The 22,095-nt window shown below is 43.1% G+C and overlaps 2 protein-coding genes across 8 annotated transcripts in view; one reads left to right on the forward strand and one right to left on the reverse strand.

Annotated features, from left to right (window-relative positions):
- Window positions 1-1,761: 1,761 nt before the first annotated feature.
- On the reverse strand, window positions 1,762-20,325 carry DUSP18 (dual specificity phosphatase 18). 7 transcript variants are annotated; one of them, XM_089677547.1, is made up of 4 exons: window positions 20,191-20,282; window positions 4,447-4,541; window positions 4,016-4,081; window positions 1,762-2,468 (listed from the first exon to the last, which is right to left on the reverse strand). In XM_089677547.1, the coding sequence occupies exon 4, from the start codon at window positions 2,438-2,440 to the stop codon at window positions 1,886-1,888; it is 555 nt and encodes a 184-aa protein (XP_089533673.1). In that variant the 5' UTR covers window positions 2,441-2,468; window positions 4,016-4,081; window positions 4,447-4,541; window positions 20,191-20,282; the 3' UTR covers window positions 1,762-1,885. The 7 variants fall into 7 exon arrangements, with proteins under 7 accessions (XP_089533673.1, XP_089533677.1, XP_089533675.1 ...); XM_089677551.1 differs by lacking the exon at window positions 4,447-4,541 and adding an exon at window positions 12,737-13,175 and having other exon boundaries at window positions 20,191-20,259; XM_089677549.1 differs by lacking the exon at window positions 20,191-20,282 and adding an exon at window positions 18,791-20,169.
- Window positions 20,273-22,095, forward strand: part of OSBP2 (oxysterol binding protein 2) — a 344,220-nt gene continuing 342,397 nt past the window's right edge. The window contains exon 1 of the mRNA XM_089677503.1: window positions 20,273-20,616. Within this exon, the coding sequence (XP_089533629.1) occupies window positions 20,354-20,616 (263 nt within the window). The 5' untranslated portion in view covers window positions 20,273-20,353. The remainder of the gene's footprint in view (window positions 20,617-22,095) is intronic.

Genomic DNA, 22,095 nt, shown 5'->3' on the forward strand with positions numbered 1-22,095 from the left:
CTGCCCAACTTCTTGTGCCTCCTTAATGGTTTATGTAGGCAATCGCTGTGGCATTGTCTGATTGACCCATGACAGATGTCCCCAAAGCTGAGACATCCAATGTTGGAAGTGATAGTCAAATTGCTCTGAGCTCCAAAATGCTTATTGAAGTTTGGATTCCACCTCCAACCAGGTTCCCACAATTGTCAACATTCTCATTCTCCCAAGTCATTGGGAGAAACAACTTCCTCAACTCCAACACTAGATTGGAAATCTGCTAAGTTAGGGAGAGTCTGCTTGTCAAAAGCAGACAGGATGTTGAGTTTCAGCAGCCTGGAGTGGAATTGGGCATAAAGGTACAACATTGAATGACTAATAGACCCAGTACCCTCATGCAAAACAGTACTGAGGGTTGCTGCCTGGATATGAGTAACTGAGTTTCAGCATGCAGGGTCCGATCTTTTCCAAGGGAAAAAAGACCCAGACCTGGGACGTGTTCAGGATCAGTCCCAAATATTCCAGACTGTAAAGATGGATCAAGCACAGACTTCTTCTGAGACATGATCCACCCAAAACTCTGCAGAGTCCATTGCATGTTGGTTTTCAAAGCCTGGATAGAATGATCCTTCATTAGCAGGTCACCATGCTAGTCTACATTGTAAAACCCTGAGAAAGAAGAGCCAGAACAGGGGCCAGGACTTTTGTGAGGACCTGAAGAGAAGTGGATAGATCAATCTGAAAGTAGCAACATGTAACCCAGTTGTCCAACAATGTGCCTGTGTCCTGTACTTTATGATCAAGAAAAAAGATTTACAAAAAAAATAGAGTGAGACAGAGTGAGAGAGCAAGAGAAAGAGAGAGAATGATGATGTCCAAAATAATGTGAAATAGAAGCAAGACATGTGAAAGTAAATTTGTTGGGCATGTCTTCACAGCTATATAGAATTCCAATACACAAAAAAATCTTCCACACTTTTAGGTCTCCATCACACGGGGGATTATATGCAGACATCAAATTATATAGATATGAAGCAGTAGATTCTTGCAGTTGGGATCACAGTTGTATGCCAGCTGCGTCCAGCTAGCCTATACAAAGAAATGACAGGCTAAGAGGACTCGTTGCTATTCACTTGTCTGCATACCCAGCAGTCACCTGTGGATAGAGATGGATGTCTGTCTCTGGATGCATCTGTCTGGGTCCAGGGTTACTCATCTCTCCCTAACCGTTGGTGACTGCTATTTGTTACAGGCTGAATGGCAGCAATTGTTTGCATACACTTGTGATCCAAGCCAAATTAATGCACTGGTTCTTACTGCAGGAATCTGTTGCATTCACATAATCACCCATGTGAAGGAAGCCTTACTGCGATAGACAGTTCAGATAAAAAACTGTTTAATTAGTAACAATAAACTTGATCACCAGCTACTTTCCACTCAAACATGCTATTGGACCTTGTATACTATGATTGCATTTTGTCTATGCCTGGTATATCATAAGAGGAACGTAGGGTGTGTCAAGTGCTGGGGTATGTTTCCAACATCCATAAGAAATGTTTAAAATCTTGAACATTATAGAACAAGTCTAGCTGAATGGGACTAACTGCGAACCCTCACAGATATGGTCTGTCATAGGATCCTACCTAAACTGACTGGAGTGTATGACAAGTCATACTTGTGTTTACATTGGTCCTATATTTAGTCTTTCTGCTTGAGCGCATACTTACACACACTGATACAACTTCTCTAAAGATACAATACAGTTGATATGATATATACAATATATCATTTCTTGCAATCAATTTTATTTAATTTCAATTTTATCCATAGTTAAATAAAAGAGGCTTACAATAAAAAAGCAGCTGGTATTAGGCAATGTTCCTTTATATTTTAATCACTTCTCTTCCTTTCACAGTGGAATCATATTCTTTGTCCTTTCCTTAGAAACAGATGGTATAATTCCTATTGGAGATGTAATCAAATGGACAGTATTTCTCCCATATAACTGCAGTTCATAGCCAATAAGCTGGCCCCAGAAACCAATATTGGGCTCAATAAAAGGTCTACATTTCTTTAGGTGGGTATGCGCTTCCAGCAAGGTCATTGCACGATGCTTCATTAGATAAGCAAGGCAGAGTGTAGCAGATCTGCTGATACCAGCTACACAATGTACTAATGTGCATCCTCCATTTGCTTCCATTTCATGGATCTTATCTGCTACAGTTGCAAAGTAATCATGTAACGGGGTCTCCGGCATATCTTCTATAGGTACGTGCAAATACTCTGGGACAGGAGGATAACCATCAGGACCTTCTAAGGACACATTGATTACACAAGTGATCCGATGTGCATGTAAAAGTGTACTGTTGTAGGCTGCTTCTTTGTTACTGATGTACAAGCTCTCTGTTACCTTGCTAAATCTGGGAGGAGTTCTTGATCTTCTTTTACTTATTGTAGTATTCATTATAAAGAGCAAAATCTCTTCTTTTTAGCTGCGAAAAAAGACCAAAATGTAAGTATTAGGGCAACAAACTGTTTTTCCAAGAGCATTTACACCTCATTATTGGTGTCCTAGGTTGATGTGGAGTCCTAGTGACAAATAGCAAGGTATACAAACCCCGTAATGTGATGTTTTTCTAGAGTATAGATTTGCATAACAACAGTCCCCAAGTTTAGAGGCTCTCAGGGCCTTTCATCAGCTGTCAGAAGGTGCATACATCTAGAGGGGCCTGCTTTCAAACCATGGCATTTTAATACATTAAGGCTTCGTTCACACTGCCCTGGAAGCTGCCACACATGAAACCGCAGTGGTTTAGTGTGTGGCAGCTGTCCACTCTGGCTGCAGTGAGCTGGCTGTAGGGGGCAGTGTGTAGCGCATTTCAGTGTATCACACAGTTCCCTTTATATGAAGTGTACAAAGTGACACTTCATTTACATTACTGTACAGCAGCATGGTGTGTTGAGCTGCTATACAGTGATAGATGATCCTGTCCTGTATGCTGGGCTCTATCTATCTTCCCAAATCTGACCAGTTTCTGACCCACAACATGATGCTGCCACCACGTTTCACGGTGGGGATGGTGTTTTCAGGGTAATTTGCAGTGTTAGCGTTTTGCTTTTAGGCCAAAACGTTCAGTTTTGATGTCATCTGACCAGAGCACCTTCTTCCACATGTGTGCTGTGTCCCCCACATGGCTTCTCGCAAACTGAAAATCGGACTTCTTATGGCTTTCTTTCAGTAATAGATTTCTTCTTGCCACTCTTCCATAAAGGCCAGATTTGTGGAGTGCACGACTAATCGTTGTCCTGTGGACAGATTCTTCCACCTGAGCTGTGGATCTCTGCAGCTCCTCCAGAGTTACCATGGACCTCTTGGCTGTTTCTCTGATTAATGCTCTCCTTACCAGACTGTCAGTTTAGGTGGACGATGTCTTGGTAGGTTTGCAGTTGTGTCATACTCTATTTACGGATGATGGATTAAACAGTGCTCCGTGAGACATTCAAAGCTTGGGATTTTTTTTTTTATAACCTAACCCTACATTAAACTTCTGCACGTTATCCCTGACCTGTCTGGTGTGTTCCTTGGCCTTCATGATGCTGTTTGTTCACTAATGTTCTCCAACAAACCTCTGAGGGCTTCACAGCTATATTTATACTGAGATTAAGTTACACACAGGTGGACTCTATTTGCTAATTAGGTGACTTCTGAAGGCAGTTGGTTCCACTAGATTTTAGTTAGGGGTATCAGAGTAAAAGGGGCTGAATAAAAATGCACACTACGCTTTTCAGATATTTGTAATACATTTTGAAAACCATTTATCATTTTCCTTCCAATTCATAATTATGTGCCACTTTGTGTTGGTCTATCACATAAAATCCCAATAAAATCTATTTACGCTTTTGGCTGTAATATGACAAAATGTGGAAAATTTCAAGGGGTATAAATACTTTTTCACAGCACTGTATTATATCACACAGATGTCATCACAATGCCAACTCTATATTTTCATATTATCTATCTGCCTGTGTGTTTACTCACTCAAATAGTTCTTGTCTTTCTACAATCAGTGTCTACCAAGCCAGAAGAGGAACCAAAGGTCTCGTTCTGTAACACAAAAAGGACAGATTTCAGGATTTTGTACAGGTTTGTAAAAACAAATCCTAATTTTCTATTTAATCTGGAAAATTTTGTGAACATCCAAGAATAGGTAATGTTATCAGCATGTGCCAAATCCCAATGCCAGTGTCTGAGTGTCCTGCAGCAGCATCCCCCTGTGAATTCAGGGCAGCTTGATGATGTGCACTCTCAGAAGGCTCGTAGTCTTGTCCATGACACCCTGGGCTCACAGAAAGTGGGATGAATGATATTCGGAACCATTTAAAAGAGGAACTTCACCCTGGGTGTGGGAAAATTAAAAGCCAGCAGCTACAAATACTGTAGCTGCTGACTTGTAAAAAACAGATACTTACCAGACCATGTAATTTAGAGGATGGGGGGAGGAAACCAGTCACAAAACCCCTAATTTTTGGGTGAAGGCGCACTTTAAACCAGAAGAGGACAGGTGCTGGGTTGCAGAGTGGTGATTCCGGGGGGACAAAGAAAAAAAAAGAAAAGAAAAGGGCTTTGACTGTTTTGGTTCTTTTTACATCTCTATTCTTAAAATACATATAACTTGGATGGTATCATATGGTATAAAATGTTAAATACACAGTTTAAAGTGTATCAAAACCATAAAACAAAAGTCTAATACATTTCCACTTACCAATCAATGTGAGAGCTGCATTTTTACCCCCCATTTGTTTACACCTGTACTTTGGTGAATATCACACTTCTTGTCCTAGGGTGTCTAGGCACTCACTCCCCTGCACCTACTGAGAGAGCCATGGTTGTCACTAGGCTGCTCTCCTGATTTGGACTACAAAACATCGTCCTCTTTTCATCTTACATGGGGGGCAGGGGAATTGGTTGTGTGAAAGGAAGAGAAGATTTACACCAATTGCTTTTACACCCATAAAGGCTGTAAAAGCAATAATTTCTCCTTCTCTCTGGCTGCATTCCTGCAGACATTGAGAAATACTGTGTGAGCTGTGATTGGTCACAGCTTGTCACATGGTACGAGGCTGTTATGAATAGCCTTGTACCATGTGGCCTCTGATCATTCACAGACTTCAGTAGTACACAATGTCAGGAAGTGACATCCTGTTTACTACTATTCATGTGATCACTGATTGGCCAATCAGGGATCACATGAATCGGGACCTCACACAGAGGTCCCATACAGTGCTCTGTGTTCCACTGTGTCCACCCGCATCGGCAGCGCTCCCGTCCGGCTGTTTTTTGGCATGGCCCGGACAGGAAGAGGTTAACAAGTTAATGAACAGCTCTTTTTACAGTCTCAAAGTGGTAGTAAAGTCTGGGGAAAAAAAATCTGTTCCCCTGCAAGTTAATGTCATAATGTGTTAATATGCACTGCATACTAACACATTATGATGGACGTAACTTAAAGCCAAGCCCTCCAGCAGCCCGTTGTCATCACTGACAGGGCTTCCATCTTCACCTGGTCTTTTTCCAGGTTTGTGGGCTACGGCCATTTGAACGGCTGATCCACAATGAAGTCACTTCCACACTCTGAAGGAATCCCTGGCTGACAGCTGACGGAGCAATGCAGGGATGAGTCATTGGTTGATAGGACGCTGGCGGATGCCGGTCCCCTAATAACAAACTCCTAATTTACAGTACATTGGTTAACCACTTGCCGTCTGACCTATAGCAAAATACTGCTACAGGGCAGCATGGGTGCGCAAAATCACGTATATATACCTGATTTTGAATTTCCGGGTAGGGGGCACGCACTTGCCTGTGTCAGGTGATTTCCGATGGGGAGGAGAACCGTTTTGTTTACTAACAGTTCTCCTTCCTGTCAGCTCGGGCGCACTGCTTTGGATGACTGTGCACAGCACAGCCATCCAAAGCAGTGTGCTTACAGTGAAGCACACCGACACGGCCCCCTATGTAAAACACTTCCAACACACAGTTAACCCTTTGATTGCCCCTCATGTTAACCCCTTCCTGCCCAGTGCCATTAGTACAGTGCCTTTTATTAGCACTGATCACTGTACTGGTGTCACTGGGGATGTCAGTTCCCCCCAGTATCAGAGTGCCTGCCGCAGTCCCGTTATAAGTCACGGATCGCCATTACTAGTTAGAAAAAAAAATTCCAGTATATACCGCCATTTGTAAATGCTAAAACCAGTTAATTTAGACGTATTGGGATTTTTTATTTTTTAGCAAAGACATGTAGCAGAATACATTTTGGCCTAAAATTATGACGAAATTTGATTTTTTTACTTATGTTTTACTGGACATGTTTAATAGCAAAATGTCAAAAATATTGTTTTTTTTCTCAAAATTGTTGTTCTTTTTTTTTATAGCGCAAAAAAAACAAAACAAAAAAAAACAAAAAAATGCACAGCCAATCAAATACCACCGAAAGAAAGCTCAATTCATGGGGAAAAAAAGGACATAAATTAAATTTGAGTGCAGCGTTGCATGACTGTGCAACTGTCAGTTAAAGTAACGCAGCGCCGTAATGCAAAAAATGGCCTGGTCAGGAAGGGGGGTAAATCCTCAGGAGGATGAATAAGGGAGAGATCTCAGCGCACTAATGGTTAATGTCCAGTGTTATATGTCCATAAGTCCCAATAAAGTCAATGGCTAGTAACCACTTCAGACAGCAGCCATCCCAGAGTAAGCCAGCTCTGTATGCAAAAAGAAAAAGGAGAGGCGCCTCTCTTCTCCTTTTTGCAGTCCTCAGGAGGGCAAGTGGTTAAATGTGGCTAGACCACAAGAAATGTGAATTGACATTTATAGAAATTTCGTATGACATTTACCATGCGGTTTTTAATTTTTTTCTGTAACTACTACATAAATAGATAATGAACTGACATTTTTATTATTGCATGCGATATTTTGATAAAATGAGTCACAGGATCCAAATATCGCAGGCAATATTGCTTTGTAAATTGAGCCCTGCATTGAATAACCTCTGTCAGTCAATTTACTCTGCATATCAAACAGCCTTTTTTGTCTCGCTGACTGTTCACTCACTATGTGATTCACACTCGTCATTTGGCTTCTAGGGACCGACTTAAACACAGAAGAAGGGTGACAGCTAGCATGTAACCGTAACTGGTTGTGTCAGTTGGCTTTGTATACAAATCAATCTCTTTTCAAATTGTGACAGCGGGTGCGGGGTTGGTGGGGGGCTGCAGGAGTGGAAAGATGTTACATGTTCCGTCCAAAAAAACAGGTGGAACATGTAACATGTTCACAAAGGTGAACCTATCCTTTAATAGCCTAGTAATCTAGCTTTCATTAATTCATTTCTTACTGTGTTTTTCTGCCTCCTTATAACATCCTTTGTGAGCTACTGAAGTCCCACAGTTCCTACTCAATCTCAGGAGCGAGCAAGAAAGAGTGACTATGTTCCTACATACAGTGGGATCATGGAGAATGAACGTAGCCACCTTCTAACAGGAAGTTGAATCACAGCAGGACAAAAACAAAAAAAAAAAAAAAAAAGATTTGCAGGATTCTGGGAGCAATAGTAGGCACTTTTTTAGTTAAGAATACATAAGTGAATATATTTATTTTAAACAGTTTTGTGTTCCGTTAACAGTAAGTAATGCCAACCCAGGTGAAAGCAGATACCAAAAACAAATGACTTGTTTGTGCAGCATACACTAATGAAATGTTCTTCATTCATTCAGTTTACACAATGCAACTGAACGAGGTACACAAAGTCTGATGCCCAAAAGTCATATTGCCAGTGCAATGCATCATAACGCCTGTGAGCAGAGGATGCTTCAAATGAAGGTGAGGAATTCATTTTGGACAAAAAAAAATGAAAATGAAAATCCTGCCGATAGAGAAACATAGTCTGCATTGCTAATCTTTCCTGTGAATGTTAGTTGTTGGGCGGTTATGCTCTATGACCATACACTTGCATGAAGAGGACAGCCGAGATGCTTCTGACACAACACTGACTTTTATTTCACTTCAGTGTTATCTTTTGTCTTAATCATGCTTGAGGTGATTGTAGCCATATTAGTGCACTTGTGACAGAAACAACTGAGTACTGTCTATGATACTTTTTTAAATTTGCAACATACAATTTTCAGGACAAGCTTTCGGGGCCTAATCCTAGTTTTATACCCATTGCAGTGTGTTTGTGTGTGTGTTTTTTCTGTCCCCCCTCAGATTGTTTCTTTTAACATTCTGCTAAAACGTTGTGAAGTAGTACTGCTTGGACCTTGAAGAAGAGGACATACCCCGAAAGATTGTCCTGAAAATTGTATGTTCGTGCAAATAAAAAAAGTATCACGGACAGTAGTCGATTGTTTCTCGTCTCAACTATTGCAACACTCTTCTTGTTGACCTACTTCTACACAGGCCATCTCCCCTTTAGTCTATCATGAATGCTGCTAACAGGCTCATCCACCTATCCAACCACTCATTGTTTGCCACCCCTCTCTCCCAATCCTCTAGCTACATGACCATCTCAAAATATCACCCAAACAGTACACTTCGCTCCACCCAGGACCTTCTGCGGTCTAGCTCTCTCATCAACTCCTCCCATGCTACTTTCTAGGACTTCTCCAGAGCCTCTTTCTTTTTATGGAACTCCCTACCCCAATCCATCTGGCTAGCTTCTACCCTGTCTGCCTTCAGCCAATCCTTGAAATCTCATCCATTTAGGAAAGCCTATCCCACACCTGTACCTAACAACTAGAATTTTATTGTCTCCAACTCATCCCCGAACAGTTATCTTTTATCACTTGCCCCTCCATTTATATTGTAAACTTAGACAGGTGCAGTCTAGTTTCTCCACTGTAGGAGGAGCTCATCTGGAGTGGCAGTACAGCTTGAAGGGGAAGTCAAGAGAAACTTGGTTTCTCCATGATTCCCATGATTCCACCTGCAGCAGCATTCCGTTTAGCTATGCTGCATCCAGGTGACCCTGGTGGTCATCTTGGTATACGCAGAGTCTTGTTAAGTCCCTGTCCCCAAGTTTTGGCGCATATTTGTGAAATGGCTAGTGTAAGGAGAGCATATCCATCTATCAGGGACAACACTAGCAGCAGGGACATGTTCCGGAGGAGTAGGGACAGCTCAGGGCCTGTCTGCACTTCAGGAAGTTCCCTTTTGGTTGGACCTGCTAGGCTGCATTCCACCCACCTTAGTAAGTGTTGTCTTCAGTCCAGGCCTACTACCACAGATTCTCCACTACAATGACTGTAATTTCTTGGTTGGCTGAGCCCCCCACTGGGTTGTTGCAAGGTTTGCAGGTTCTTCATTACATAAATTGCTACACTCCGGGCCTGTGTATTTACTGCCGCCGCACCTCTCCCACAAACCCTCATAAGCAGGGCCCTCCTAACCCTCCTGTATTGTAACTGTATTGTAACTATACTATGTTTCTTTATTATCTGTTACTGTATTTATATAGTGCTGACAATGTATGCAGTGCTTTTACATTGTGAACATTCACATCAGTCCCTGCTTTCAAAGAGCTTAAAACTTAATTCCAGAAATTCAGCCACCTTGTAATATGTGCTGACTTACTATGTGCTTATCTCTTATTTACAACTGACAGTTTTGTGGAGCTCCAGGTAGTAAAACTATTGCATACTACAGGAGCTCAGGCACTGGTCTCAGCTCCAGTAGCTGTGCTCAGGGCAAAAAAAAATGTTTCCCTTGCAGTGGGGCTGTGCAAGGCAATTGCTTGCTTTTGTCTAGGGGAGAGATGAAGGGAGATGTTCTTACCTGATCCTCCCACACAAGACCGGTCCCTGCAGCTCTTGCTTTCCCGCACTCCAGCAGTGTTGGATTCCGATACCAAAAAGCCCAGAGCAGGCTCCATAGATGTGCTCTGGACGTGAGACTGCCATGAACAGTCCACCACTGGATTGTGGGAAAGCATTGTTTGCCAGTGAAGTGGAGGATCAGGTGAGTATATAATGCTTTCTCCTCTCCCCTGAACAAAACAAGAACTTAACCCTTGCAATTTGGGCACAGCCCCACAGCAAGTAAAAAACATTTTTCTTTTTCCCTAGAGTTGGACTTTAATCCCTAGTATGCCTGCACACAGGGGTGTATTTACAACAAGGTAAACAAGGCATTTGCCTAGGGAGGCATTTTTCAGGGGGGCAACACTGCTCCTTGGAAGAAAGGATGGAAGAAAGGACACACGTGGCATGGGGTCCTGGCAGGTTCCAAGAGATGCTGTGGGTTTCATGACGGTGTATGCACAGCCCAACTCTCGTTCGTGGGGATGTCTGGAGCTGTGAAGGTGAGGGTCTCTCTCTCTCTTGCCATGGGGGATGGTGGCTGGTGTATGGGGGGCAGTGTTAGTGGAAGGCTCGGGTGGAGGGCAAGGGTGTTCTTGGTCAATGTCAGGCTCTCTCTGTGGGGGGCAACAATTTTTGTGTTGCCTAGGGCAGCACAACACCTAAATACACCACTGCCTGCACATATTACAAAAAGGCTGTAAACACTGGAAGGGAGAGGACTGGCTGCAGGCAGCCAAACAGTATGTGTATTTACTCTATCCCAAGCATAAGGGTGGGGAATACAATGTAAATTAATTCTAAAAGGTACGGTTTTAGAGTTTATACAGTTACATATATAAAATATTTAAAACAAACCAATACCTTCAAAACTGTCCATACCAAGTACTTAACCACTAGCCTACAGGGCACTTATACCCCCTTCCTGCCCAGGCCAATTTCCAGCTTTCAGTGCTGTCACACTTTGAATGACAATTGCGCAGTCATGCAACATTGTACCCATATGAAATTTTTATCATTTTTTTGTGACAGATAGAGCTTTATTTTGGTGGTATTTAATCACCTCTGGGTTTTTTATTTTTTCTAAAACCAAAAACCACTGAAAATTTTGAAAAAAAAAAAAAATTTTTCTTAGTTTTTGTTATAAAATTTTGTAAATAAGTGATTTTTCTCCTTCACTGATATGCGCTAATGAGGCTGCAGCAATGGGCACTGATAGGCTGCACTGATGGATACTGATAGGTGGCACTGATGAGGAGGCACTGGTAGGTGGCACTGATGGGCATTGACAGGCATCACTGATGGGCACTGAAAGGCAGCACTGATACATGGCACTGATAGGCGGCGCTGATTGGCAGCACTGATGCGCACTGATTGGCATTGATAGGTGGCACTGACTGGTACTGATGGGTGACACTGAAAGGCAGCTCAGACGGGCACTGATGTGGCATTGATGTGCACTGGTAGGCACTGATATGTGGTACTGATGGGCACTGGCACAAGGCACTGATGGAGACTGACAGGTGACGCTGCTGGGGCTACACTGATCATCAGTGCTCTGATGATCAGTGTACATGTCCCCTCCGCGGAAAGCAGATTACTGGCTCTCTCCTCACGAGCTGTCAGCGTGACAGCTCGAGAGGAGAGAAATGCCGATAACCGGCATTTCCCGGTTTACATGTGATCAGCTGTGATTGGACACAGCTGATCACATGACCAAGCCGACATCTTCGGCTCTTTCCGTGATCTGCTGTGTCCGAGGGACACCACCGCATGCATCCTCCCAGAACGAGAGAACCACCTTGCGTCCGTCATATTACTATATGGCGGGCAGGAGGTGGTTAATCTACTTTTTTCACTCCTTAATGTTACTTTGGCACATGTATGAATAGTTATTTCTATCCTCTGTCAAATTTTTTTTCTCCTGGTGTGATGAAGCCACTATTGGTACACAATGTCAAGCATTTGAAAAAGAGGCTCAGCTTAGCAGGAATGGGTAGAAATTCACACACAGCAAATTCAAGCACATTTACAAACTATGCTCATAGTATAGGAATGTAGGGCATGAAGGACAGAGAAGTGCAAAGGAACCTAAAAGAATGACAAGTCGTGTAATGGTTCAGTAAACCTCTCTGTTCGATCTTCCTTGGAGTCTGGGCCTTGTTGTTCCTTTCAGCTGGAGAGTGAAATCTGTAGTGAGCTTTGCTACATATATGTGCTTCACAGTAGAGGTTCATTCCAACTTGTGACCAGCATGGACACAAGCCAACAAGGCTACAGTGACCTAAGCCTAACACATTGAGGTTGGATTGCCACCCCATTTATATTTCAAACTCTCTTAAGTTTTGACAACATGTACAGCATTTAGATCAGTCTGGCTATATAATAAATCTATATTAAAAAAATAAGCAAAATCTGAACTGTAAAATTTTCGAGAATATCCCGTTCTTTTTATCTGTTTTCTAGCTTAACCAAATACAACATATGAAAGTTACATCTTTTCAATATCATGAACATCTAAAGAAAAGGTTTCTGCATGAGGTAGACAAAAAGAACATTTCCTGGCAAAAAGAACATAAGGCTTTTGTGAAACGTTTTGAGAAAAAAGGAAAAAACATTACATCTGTTTCTATGTCTCCAGCATCTTAACAGCCTTCCATGCCCAGGTCAACACTCCTGTCACAAGTTCCCAAGATTACAACAGGCAGCTGCAAACTGAACAGAAACAAACCTAACATCACCTCCACATGGAAAACTTGACATTCTGCATCCTTCACAATAAAGCTGCCTATGTGTGTTTCTGTGTTGGTTTTTGCTGTCCCTTGCTCTGATGGCTTTTAAAACTGTCTCATAGAAAACTTAATAGTGTTTACTTGAAGCAGAACTCGCTGCACTGCACGGGTTAACTTACAGTTTTGTCCAGGGGCATACAGAAAGGCTATGCTCATCAGATCCTTCAATCCTCTGGAAACCAGCGCTCCCCCATGTCCAGCAGTAGACTGTTCCGGTCATCTTCACATCCACAGCTAGTCTATGGGCGTGATGATGTCAGCAAAAATCCACCGCACAAGACCACTTGCATACAGGGGGGACAGGAGCGACAGGGTCTTGCGTTCAGGGAACTGGCAGATTAGGTTAAGTATATCTCCGTTCTCCTCACCCCCAGACAAAAATGAGCAGTTAACCTGTGCAGTGCTCCACTGCATGGGGAAAAAAAATTCCTGGAATTCTTCAACTACTTGTCCTCTGGAAGGTTTTACCCCCTTCCTGAAACGTTGCTTAATTTTTTAAACACAATACAGCACAACTCCAAAGACATGCTGGTAAGTTAATTGGATCCTGTCAGGTTTCTGTGATGTAAAAAATGAGACAAAGATAAATCATTTCAGAACTTTTCCACCTTTAATGTGACCTATAAACTGTACAACTCAATTGAAAAATATACTGAAATCTTTTAGTGGGAATGGAAAATGGAAATGCCTCTGATCAACACCAAATAAAGTTCAGCTGTTCTAGTAGGTCTTTCCTGACGTTTTCTTAGTCGCATCCTACAGCAATCATTTGCCAAGCAGCCGCCTTACAGTAAGGGACAGAGTCTGAGAGGAACACTGGAAGGAGCAGCAGTTCAGCTGCTACACTGACCCCTGGCACCTTCCTCTGTCCTTTCTGTCCTCCCCCTCTGCTACCCAGAGTCCAGGCTGTGGCTCTCAGTGAGGACAGGTAGACTCCCAGCACTACACCGCTTCCCTCTCATACAGATCCCACTTACATAGGGTTAACCCTGCAACCAGAGCACACCCCTACCTAATGACTGGCTCCAGCTGTGTGGAAGGAGGCGGAGCCAGTGCTGGACATGCCCAATTAAGTCACTAGCCGGCTCCCTGTTACAGCTGGAGAATCATGTATGCCAGTGTGTGTATCAGAGATGTATGGACCGATCCTCTGATCAGAGACTGCTAAGAGATGTACTAAAGGGTCATGTGTGTGGACAGGCTGTGAGACAATTGTTTAGATCAGAACCCCTGGCAGGTGTTATTGCTGTATGTGCCCCCATTAGAAAGATTCACCCCTTCTATATGTCCTGTTTACCATTATCATTGAAATTGAAAGTAAAAATAATCCCAACTTTTGGGTTATTTGCAGCACAGGAATTGAGGGGAAATCTTCCACTGGGGACACCAATTCTAATAACCACTAGGAGGGATTACTTCTCACTTCCTGTTTTGGCTATGGGACAGGAGATGAAGCAAAATCTCCCCAATGGGACACATGACAGAAAAGACTCCACAGGGGTTATAAAGCTACCTTAACCGTTTCAATACCGTGTGATTTTACACCTTCCTGCCCAGGCCATTTTTCACGTTTCAGCGCTCTCACACTTTGAATGACAATTGCGCGGTCATACAACACTGTACCCAAACTAAAATTTTATCATTTTCTTCACACAACTAGAGCTTTCTTTTGGTGGTATTTAATCACCGCTGGGGTTTTTATTTTTTGCTAAATTAACAAAAAAAGACCAAAAATTTTGAAAAAAAACCACATTTTTCTTTGTTTCTGTTATAAAAGTTTACAAATAAATAATTGTTCTTCATAAATTTAGGCCGAGATGTATTCTGCTACATGTCTTTGGTGAAAATAACCCAAATTAGGATGTATTTTTTAGTTTGTAGGAAAGTTATAGAGTTCACAAACTATGGTATAGATCTGAATATTGATCAATCCTGAAGTACTGACAGCCAATCTAATTTCTTGAGGTCCAAGAATGTCAGAATAGTACAGATATCCCCAAATGACCCCTTTTTGCAGAGTAGACAGTCCGACGTACTTCATAAGAGGCATGGCGAGTTTTTTGAAGTTGTATTTTTTTGTCATAATTTTTCGGAAAATTAAAAAATTAAAAAAATTATTTTCACTATTTTTTTTTTTTACATACTGTCACCAGTGCAGTACAGCGTCTTCATATAACTGGCATGGCGGTGAACATGGACACTGACTGGTGACAGTATGAAAAAAATATATATATATATATATATATATTTTTTTAATTATATTTAATTTTTTATTACATTTTTTTAAAGATTTTTTTTTCATATTTTACTATGACCAAAGTAGTACAATGTTACCATAGTAACATTGTACTACTTTGGGGGAGTGATCAGTATTTTTTTTTTTTTTCATACACAGTTTGCTTATAGCAAAGAATTACTTTGCTATAAGCAAGCATTTAGCTGAATGAAATCGATTCATTCAGCTTTTTTTTTTTTTTGTGCTTAGCTGTGATTTGGTCACAGCTAATCACATGACATGTGCATGTGACCTGCTGTGACCATTCACAGCTAGGCACTAGTATACAATGGATGGCATCATGAATGAAGCCATCCATTGTATACAACTATCATGTGACCTGCTGTGATTGGTCACAGCAGGTCACATGGTACCAGCTACGGGAGCCGGTACTCGGATCTGTCATCGGCCGTGTCCGAGGTGCACGGCCCGTGACAGATCCCGCTGCTGCGCCGCTCTGCTGTGCCGCAAACTGCGCATGTGCGGGAGCACGCCAAATGGCGTGCACCCGGAATACAGGAGCGCATTTCAAGCCGCCAAACGGCCATTGGCCGGGCGGCTAATGGTTAAAGTGTTACTAAACCCACAACAGTAAAATCAGTCTGTATATGCAGTAAAGCATGCTTGTTATACTCACTGTGGAACCTAAGGGGTTAATCCTCTGCATTGTGTAAAAAGCCCATTTGATCCTGACTTTTCTACTCCTCCTCTTGTTCAAATGTCCACATTTTATCTCCTGATAAGACAGACTGAACCATAGCCACATGCACAGTTTAGTGTGTATTGCTAGAGAGGGTTTTTTTTCTTGGAAGAGCGCATGTGATCAGCACAGGGCCAATCAGCACTGTCCAGACAGAAATCAGGGGTTTTCCATCCTCCTAGAGCAGAAATTAAACTCCTCCTCCTCCTTTAACCAGTGTTCTGCTGGACACTGATAGAAGTCAAAAGACTGATCTAACTGCTGATGAGAAAATGTATTTAGCAGTTCGTATTTACTAAAATAATTTCACTTCCATGTTGTGTGTACTGTGGGAGACCAGATATAGCGAATGCAGGATCCTGGGTTGAGTAACACTTTAATCCAGAAAAAGAAGTATAAAATAGGTGAGCGCACAACTAATACACAAGAAGCTGCTAGCATAAAAAGGATAGAACCCCTGAATCCTCTAATAAAATTGATATAGCAATATGCAGCGCTAGTGAGATAATATTGGATCTACAAAAATCCAATAACAAGACATATAGTGAATGGATGAGTGATGATGCCCAAATATTGCACTGTAACTATATAATGAAAAAATATTGCACTATCAATATATGATTATAAAAACATATGTGAATAAAGTGCCCAACAGTGCTTGACAAACTCTAATCCAGTAATTGTGTGACTGGATGGGAATATTATTATACAGTATTTATAAAGCGCCAATAGTTCGCTCAGCGCTCTACATTACAATATGAACAAATGAGCCCAAATATTGCACCCAAAAAATAAATGTAAACATAGATGAATAAAGTTCATAAAATGGCAAAGAACTGCTCAATAATCCAAAATCAAGTGAATTCGTGACTGGATGTGAATCGTAACGTTCTCAAATTTCAAACACAATAGTGATCCTGGTGACTGGGAATAGGAATGACTCCAGTGCTCGTGACTTAAGGTGGTGAATAATTGATATGTGCTTGCTCTTACCAGAAAAAGTGATATGCGCATGTAGTAATGATATCCAAACAAAACCCTGGTGGTCATCGTGGATCTAGTCATGGGCAGAAAGGGGGCTCCACTGGCACACTCAAAGCAGGGGAAACACTCCACACGTCCAACGGACCAATCCAGCACAAGGGGTGGGGAAGGAACTGCTCCTTAATATTCAATTCAGCCACGGCACTATGAGATGTCAATCTACCTCATTAAATGGCTCAGTAAATAGGCCACCAGACAAGGATCATATAGTGTGGTAATTTATTAAAGTGGGCAAAATATTGCAAGTAGAAACATCAAAAGGAAATCCAGATTACTTTACAGATAAAAGATGGCCGCCGGACCAACATGTGGCCTCGGTGGCGTGACGTCAGCACAATTACTGGATTACAGTTTGTCCAGCACTCTTGGGCACTTTATTCACATATGTTTATAATCATATATTGAGAGTGCAATATTTTTTTCATTATATAGTTACAGAGCAATATTTGGGCATCATCACTCATCCATTCACTATATGTCTTGTTATTGGATTTTTGTATTATTATTATTATAATACAGGATTTATATAGCGCCAACAGTTTGCTCAGCGCTTTACAATATAACGGGAGACAATACAACAACAATACAGTTCAATACAAGAAGGATTTGAGGGCCCTGCTCCCTGGCGCTTACAATCTAAGAGGAAAGATCCAATATTATCTCACTAGTGCTGCATATTGCTATATTAACACTTTAATCCGGCCATACATAGGTCAAATTCCAATTTTAAAAATCTTTTCCAAGCATTTTTGTTCGAATTTCGCACCATTAGTGGGTCCGAGTTTTGTGTAACCATTGAATTTGAGTGATGGGCACGTTGGAAATTTTTTGAAAAACAAACGAATTTCGAATCGATGATGGGAGAATCGTGTGAGAAATATAAACAAAAAAGAAATGAACATAAGCTGTGACCTGGAAAGAAAAGACAATTCTTGGCCACGAAAATTCTTTTCTGAAGCAGCATGAGGTGAAATTGAAGGCTTGGTTGGTTGAATTTCGAAATCAATGGTGGCACAATCGGATTACAAAATGCACAAATTTTCTGATTTTCTAAAGAGAATTCGTTCGGAATTTGACCCATGTATGGCCTGCATTCCTCTATCCTAAATGAAAAAAAAAACAAAACAAAAACATTTTGCCTATAGTTCTACTTTAACCAATTCAATACCGGGCAATTTTACCCCTTCCTGCCCAGGCCATTTTTCAGGTTTCAGCGCTCTCACACTTTGAATGACAATTGCGCGGTCATACAACATTGTACCCAAACTAAAATTTTATCATTTTCTTCACACAACTAGAGCGTTCATTTGGTGGTATTTAATCACTGCTAGGGTTTTTATTTTTTGCTAAAATTAACAAAAAAAGACCAAAAAATTTGAAAAAAAAAACAAAACACGTTTTTCTTTGTTTCTGTTATAAAAGTTTGCAAATAAATAATTGTTCTTCATAAATTTAGGCCGAGATGTATTCTGCTACATGTCTTTGGTGAAAATAACCCAAATTAGGATGTATTTTTTAGTTTGTAGGAAAGTTATAGAGTTCACAAACTATGGTATAGATCTGAAAATTGATCAATCCTGAAGTACTGACAGCCAATCTAATTTCTTATAAATATAAGGTGCAGCGCTATACCTAAGTGCACTAAATAAATATAAAGTGCAAACTAACTATTCAAAGTGCTCTAAATATTACCACAAGGTACTATACTTATGTGCAAAAATTGTGCATTAACAAAATGCTGTGCAACCCGTGTATTACAAAAGAATACAAATAAAGTGCAGTTAGTGACAAACCAAATCACTGCAGTCATTTGTTGTACATAATAATGAATCCAAATAAATTGTTTTTAAAATTAAAAAAAAAGTGTCCAAATGCAACAAAAACGCTTTTCAATCTTCATGCATGTGTCACACGTGTCCACACTGTGTGAATCCAAACTTTAGCCGTGATGGCCCCTCACCTCCTTGTCACGACCCCACAGGGTCAGCTCGCTTAAAACAGGACACCACTTTTTAGTAGCTCACCAGGACCTCACCCGCCTCTTATACTCTATCAGCAGTCTCCTCCACGATTCATATACAGACAAAAAAGACTCCCATAGTGTAATCCTGTTTTAATTTGCATAGTAAATATAAAATAAAATTGCCCACTCACATTTATGTTCATCTCCTCATATGCCTTCAATACCCCATGCTATGAATCTCCTGCATGGGTATTTCAATAGAGGGATTTCAAATATGGCCGCCACGCCGGAAATGACGTCACCGCGCTCCCAGAATCCTCCTCGCGTACCGACGCGTTGCGTCACGGTAACATGTGACTTCCTCAGGGTTGACCTTTTTTTTTTTTTTTTTAATTTTTTATTATTTTAAATTTTTTTTATTACTTTTTTTTCTTTAAGATTTTTTTTTCATATTTCACTATGTCCAAAGTAGTACAATGTTACCATAGTAACATTGTACTATTTTGGGGAAGTGATCAGTATTTTTTTTTACACAATTTGCTTATAAGCAAGCGTTTACCTGAATGACTGATTCATTCAGGGTTTTTTTTTGTGCTTAGCTCTGATTTGGCCACAGCTAATCACATGACATGTGATCACTGTGACCATTCACAGCTAGACACTAGTATACAATGGATGGCATGAATGAAGCCATCCATTGTATACAACTGTCATGTGACCTGCTGTGATTGGTCACAGCAGGTCACATGGTACTGGCAACGGGGGCCGGTACTCAGATCAGTCATCGGCCGTGTCCGAGGTACACGGCCGTTGACAGATCGCGCCGCTGCGCAGCTCTGCAAGCGCGCGAACTGCGCATTGTGTGGGAGGACGCCATATGGCGGCTTCCCGGAAAGCTAGTACATTTTTCAGGACGCCATACGGCTATTGGCCGGGAGTCAAATGGTTAAGTACGAGTTAACTTAAAATATAACTAAAGACCTTTTTTTTTTGCTTTGGAAAAAGTGAAGACTAGAGCCCCTGTCAAGTTTTCATTGCTGTCTGTCACCGTTAGGGAGACTCACTCTTCTTGTCCTGGATACCATTATCATTGAAAGTAAATGTAAAAGAAACCCCCAAATTTTGGGTTGCCCCATGAAAATCTTCCAACAATAGGAACACTAGTTCTGGTGACCTGGGGGGGCAAGGAATTCCCTTAATTTGCAGAGATTTTCTCATTTCTTGTTTGGCTGCAGAACAGGAAGTGAAGTCTCCCCTATGGGACACAGATGACAAAAAATAAACTGAACGGGGTTATAGCCCTCCCTTACTCTGTTCAAAGTGGGGATGCCATGCACTTTGGAGCAATAGCCAGAACAGCTGAGGGCTCACAGAGGTGCAGGACAGGCACCAGCCATGCTCAGCCCCATGTACTAGTAAGGGCACTCTCCAATTAAGTGGGCCGAACCCGAGCCAGTGATGTGAGGACCCGTCCTGCAATGGCCTGAGTAGACTGCTTAGTAACACCGGTGAGCCCCCTTCCTCCACACAGCTCCGCGACCCTCCATCCTCAGGTGAGATCACCCATCCTCGCCCCCAGTCTCTCACTCACCAAATCACGTGACGGCTCCCCCTTTCTTCCCGTGAGGACCCAGCCGCTAGCGGGGCCAAGTCACGTGAGCCCGTGTTTGTTTTGATGCCGTACCTCTGGCAGTCACGCGCTGAGGGGGGCGTGGCGTGCGACCGTGTCCCCGCCCACTCCGGAGCTGTGGTCTATGGGGAGAGCGGCCGCTCCTCCTGGCTCCTCCAGCGGGCTGGTTTTTCTGCTCTCCGCCGTGCCTTGTCTCTCCTGCCCGCTATTCAGCCCGGCGGGCCCTGGACTCGGAGACATGAGTAATTCAGGATCCGCCCTCCCGGGCACCCCTGCTTCCCCCGGCCCCGACACCTACAAAGGATGGCTCTTTAAATGGACCAACTACCTGAAGGGCTACCAGAGAAGATGGTTCGTGCTGAGTAATGGGCTGCTGTCCTACTACAGGTAAGTCCTCTTCCTGATGAGCATTGTCCGGGGTGCTGACAGGTGGGAGGGCATGGTGTGAGACGGCACAGGGGGCCACTGACTGCTCTGGGCATGGGGGTTACAACAGGTGACAGGGAGTGCCCACTGTGGAGGGGACGGGGAGCGCCCATGGAGAGGACGGGGAGCACCCACTGTGGAGGGGACGGGGAGCACCCACTGTGGAAGGGACAGGGAGCACCCATGAAGGGGATGGGGAGCGCCCACTGTGGAGGGGATGGGGAGCGCCCACTGTGGAGGGGATGGGGTATGCCCACTGTTTAGGGGACCAGGGAGCGCCCACTGTGGAGGGAACAGGGAGCGCCCATGGAGAGGTAAGTCCTCTCCCTGATGAGCACTGTCTGGGGTGCTGACAGGTGGGAGGGCATGGTGTGAGATGGCACAGGGGGCGCTGACTGCTCTTGGCATGGGGGTGACAACAGGTGACAGGGAGCGCCCACTGTGGAGGGGACAGGGAGCGCCCATGGAGAGGTAAGTCCTCTTCTTGTTGAGCACTGTCTGGGGTGCTGACAGGTGGGAGGGCATGGTGTGAGATGGCACAGGAGGCGCTGTCTGCTCTGGGCATGGGGGTGACAACAGGTGACAGGGAGTGCCCATGGAGGGGACCAGGGAGCGCCCACTGTGGAGGGGACCAGGGAGCGCCCACTGTGGAGGGGACCAGGGAGCGCCCACTGTGGAGGGGACCAGGGAGCGCCCACTGTGGAGGGGACCAGGGAGCGCCCATTGTGGAGGGGACCAGGGAGCGCCCATTGTGGAGGGGACCAGGGATCGCCCACTGTGGAGGGGACAGGGAGCTCCCATTGTGGGTGTAGGGAGTTTGCTTTGTGTGGGGTTGTGTAGCTGCTAACTGGCCAGGGAGCTGACCTGTGTCCACAGCCAAAAGTGCCTACAATGGGCATGTGAGCATCAGAACTGGACCACGGAGCAATGGATAAAGGTGCCCTGGTCTGATGAATCACATTTTCTTTTACATCATGTGGAAGGCTGGGTGCTTGTGCATTGCATACCTGGGGAAGAGATGGCACCGGGATGTAGTATGGGAAGAAGGTATATCAGGGGACTAACATTCTACAGTTAAACCTTGGTCCCACCATTCATGTGGATGTTTCTGTGACATGTACCACCTACCTAAATATTGCTAGTGACCAAGTACACTCCTTCATGAAAATGGTATTTCCTGCTTGCCTCTATCAGCAGGGTAATGTGCCCTGTCACACCGCAAAAATGGTTCAAGAATGGTTTGAGGAACATAACCAGTTTGAGGTGTTGACTTGGCCGCTAGATTCTCCAGATCTCAATCCATAAAGCATCTGTAGGATGTGCTGAATAAACAAGTCCGATCCATGGAGGCCTAACATCCCAACTTACAGGACTTCAAGGATCTGCTACCTTCAGAGGTCTAGGGAAGTTAATGTCTGGATGGGTCAGGGCTGTTTTGGT

This window comes from Staurois parvus, unplaced genomic scaffold (assembly GCF_062004578.1).
Source record: "Staurois parvus isolate SC_StPar_1 unplaced genomic scaffold, SC_StPar_1.0 ptg000014l, whole genome shotgun sequence".
Taxonomy (NCBI): Eukaryota; Metazoa; Chordata; class Amphibia; order Anura; family Ranidae; genus Staurois; species Staurois parvus.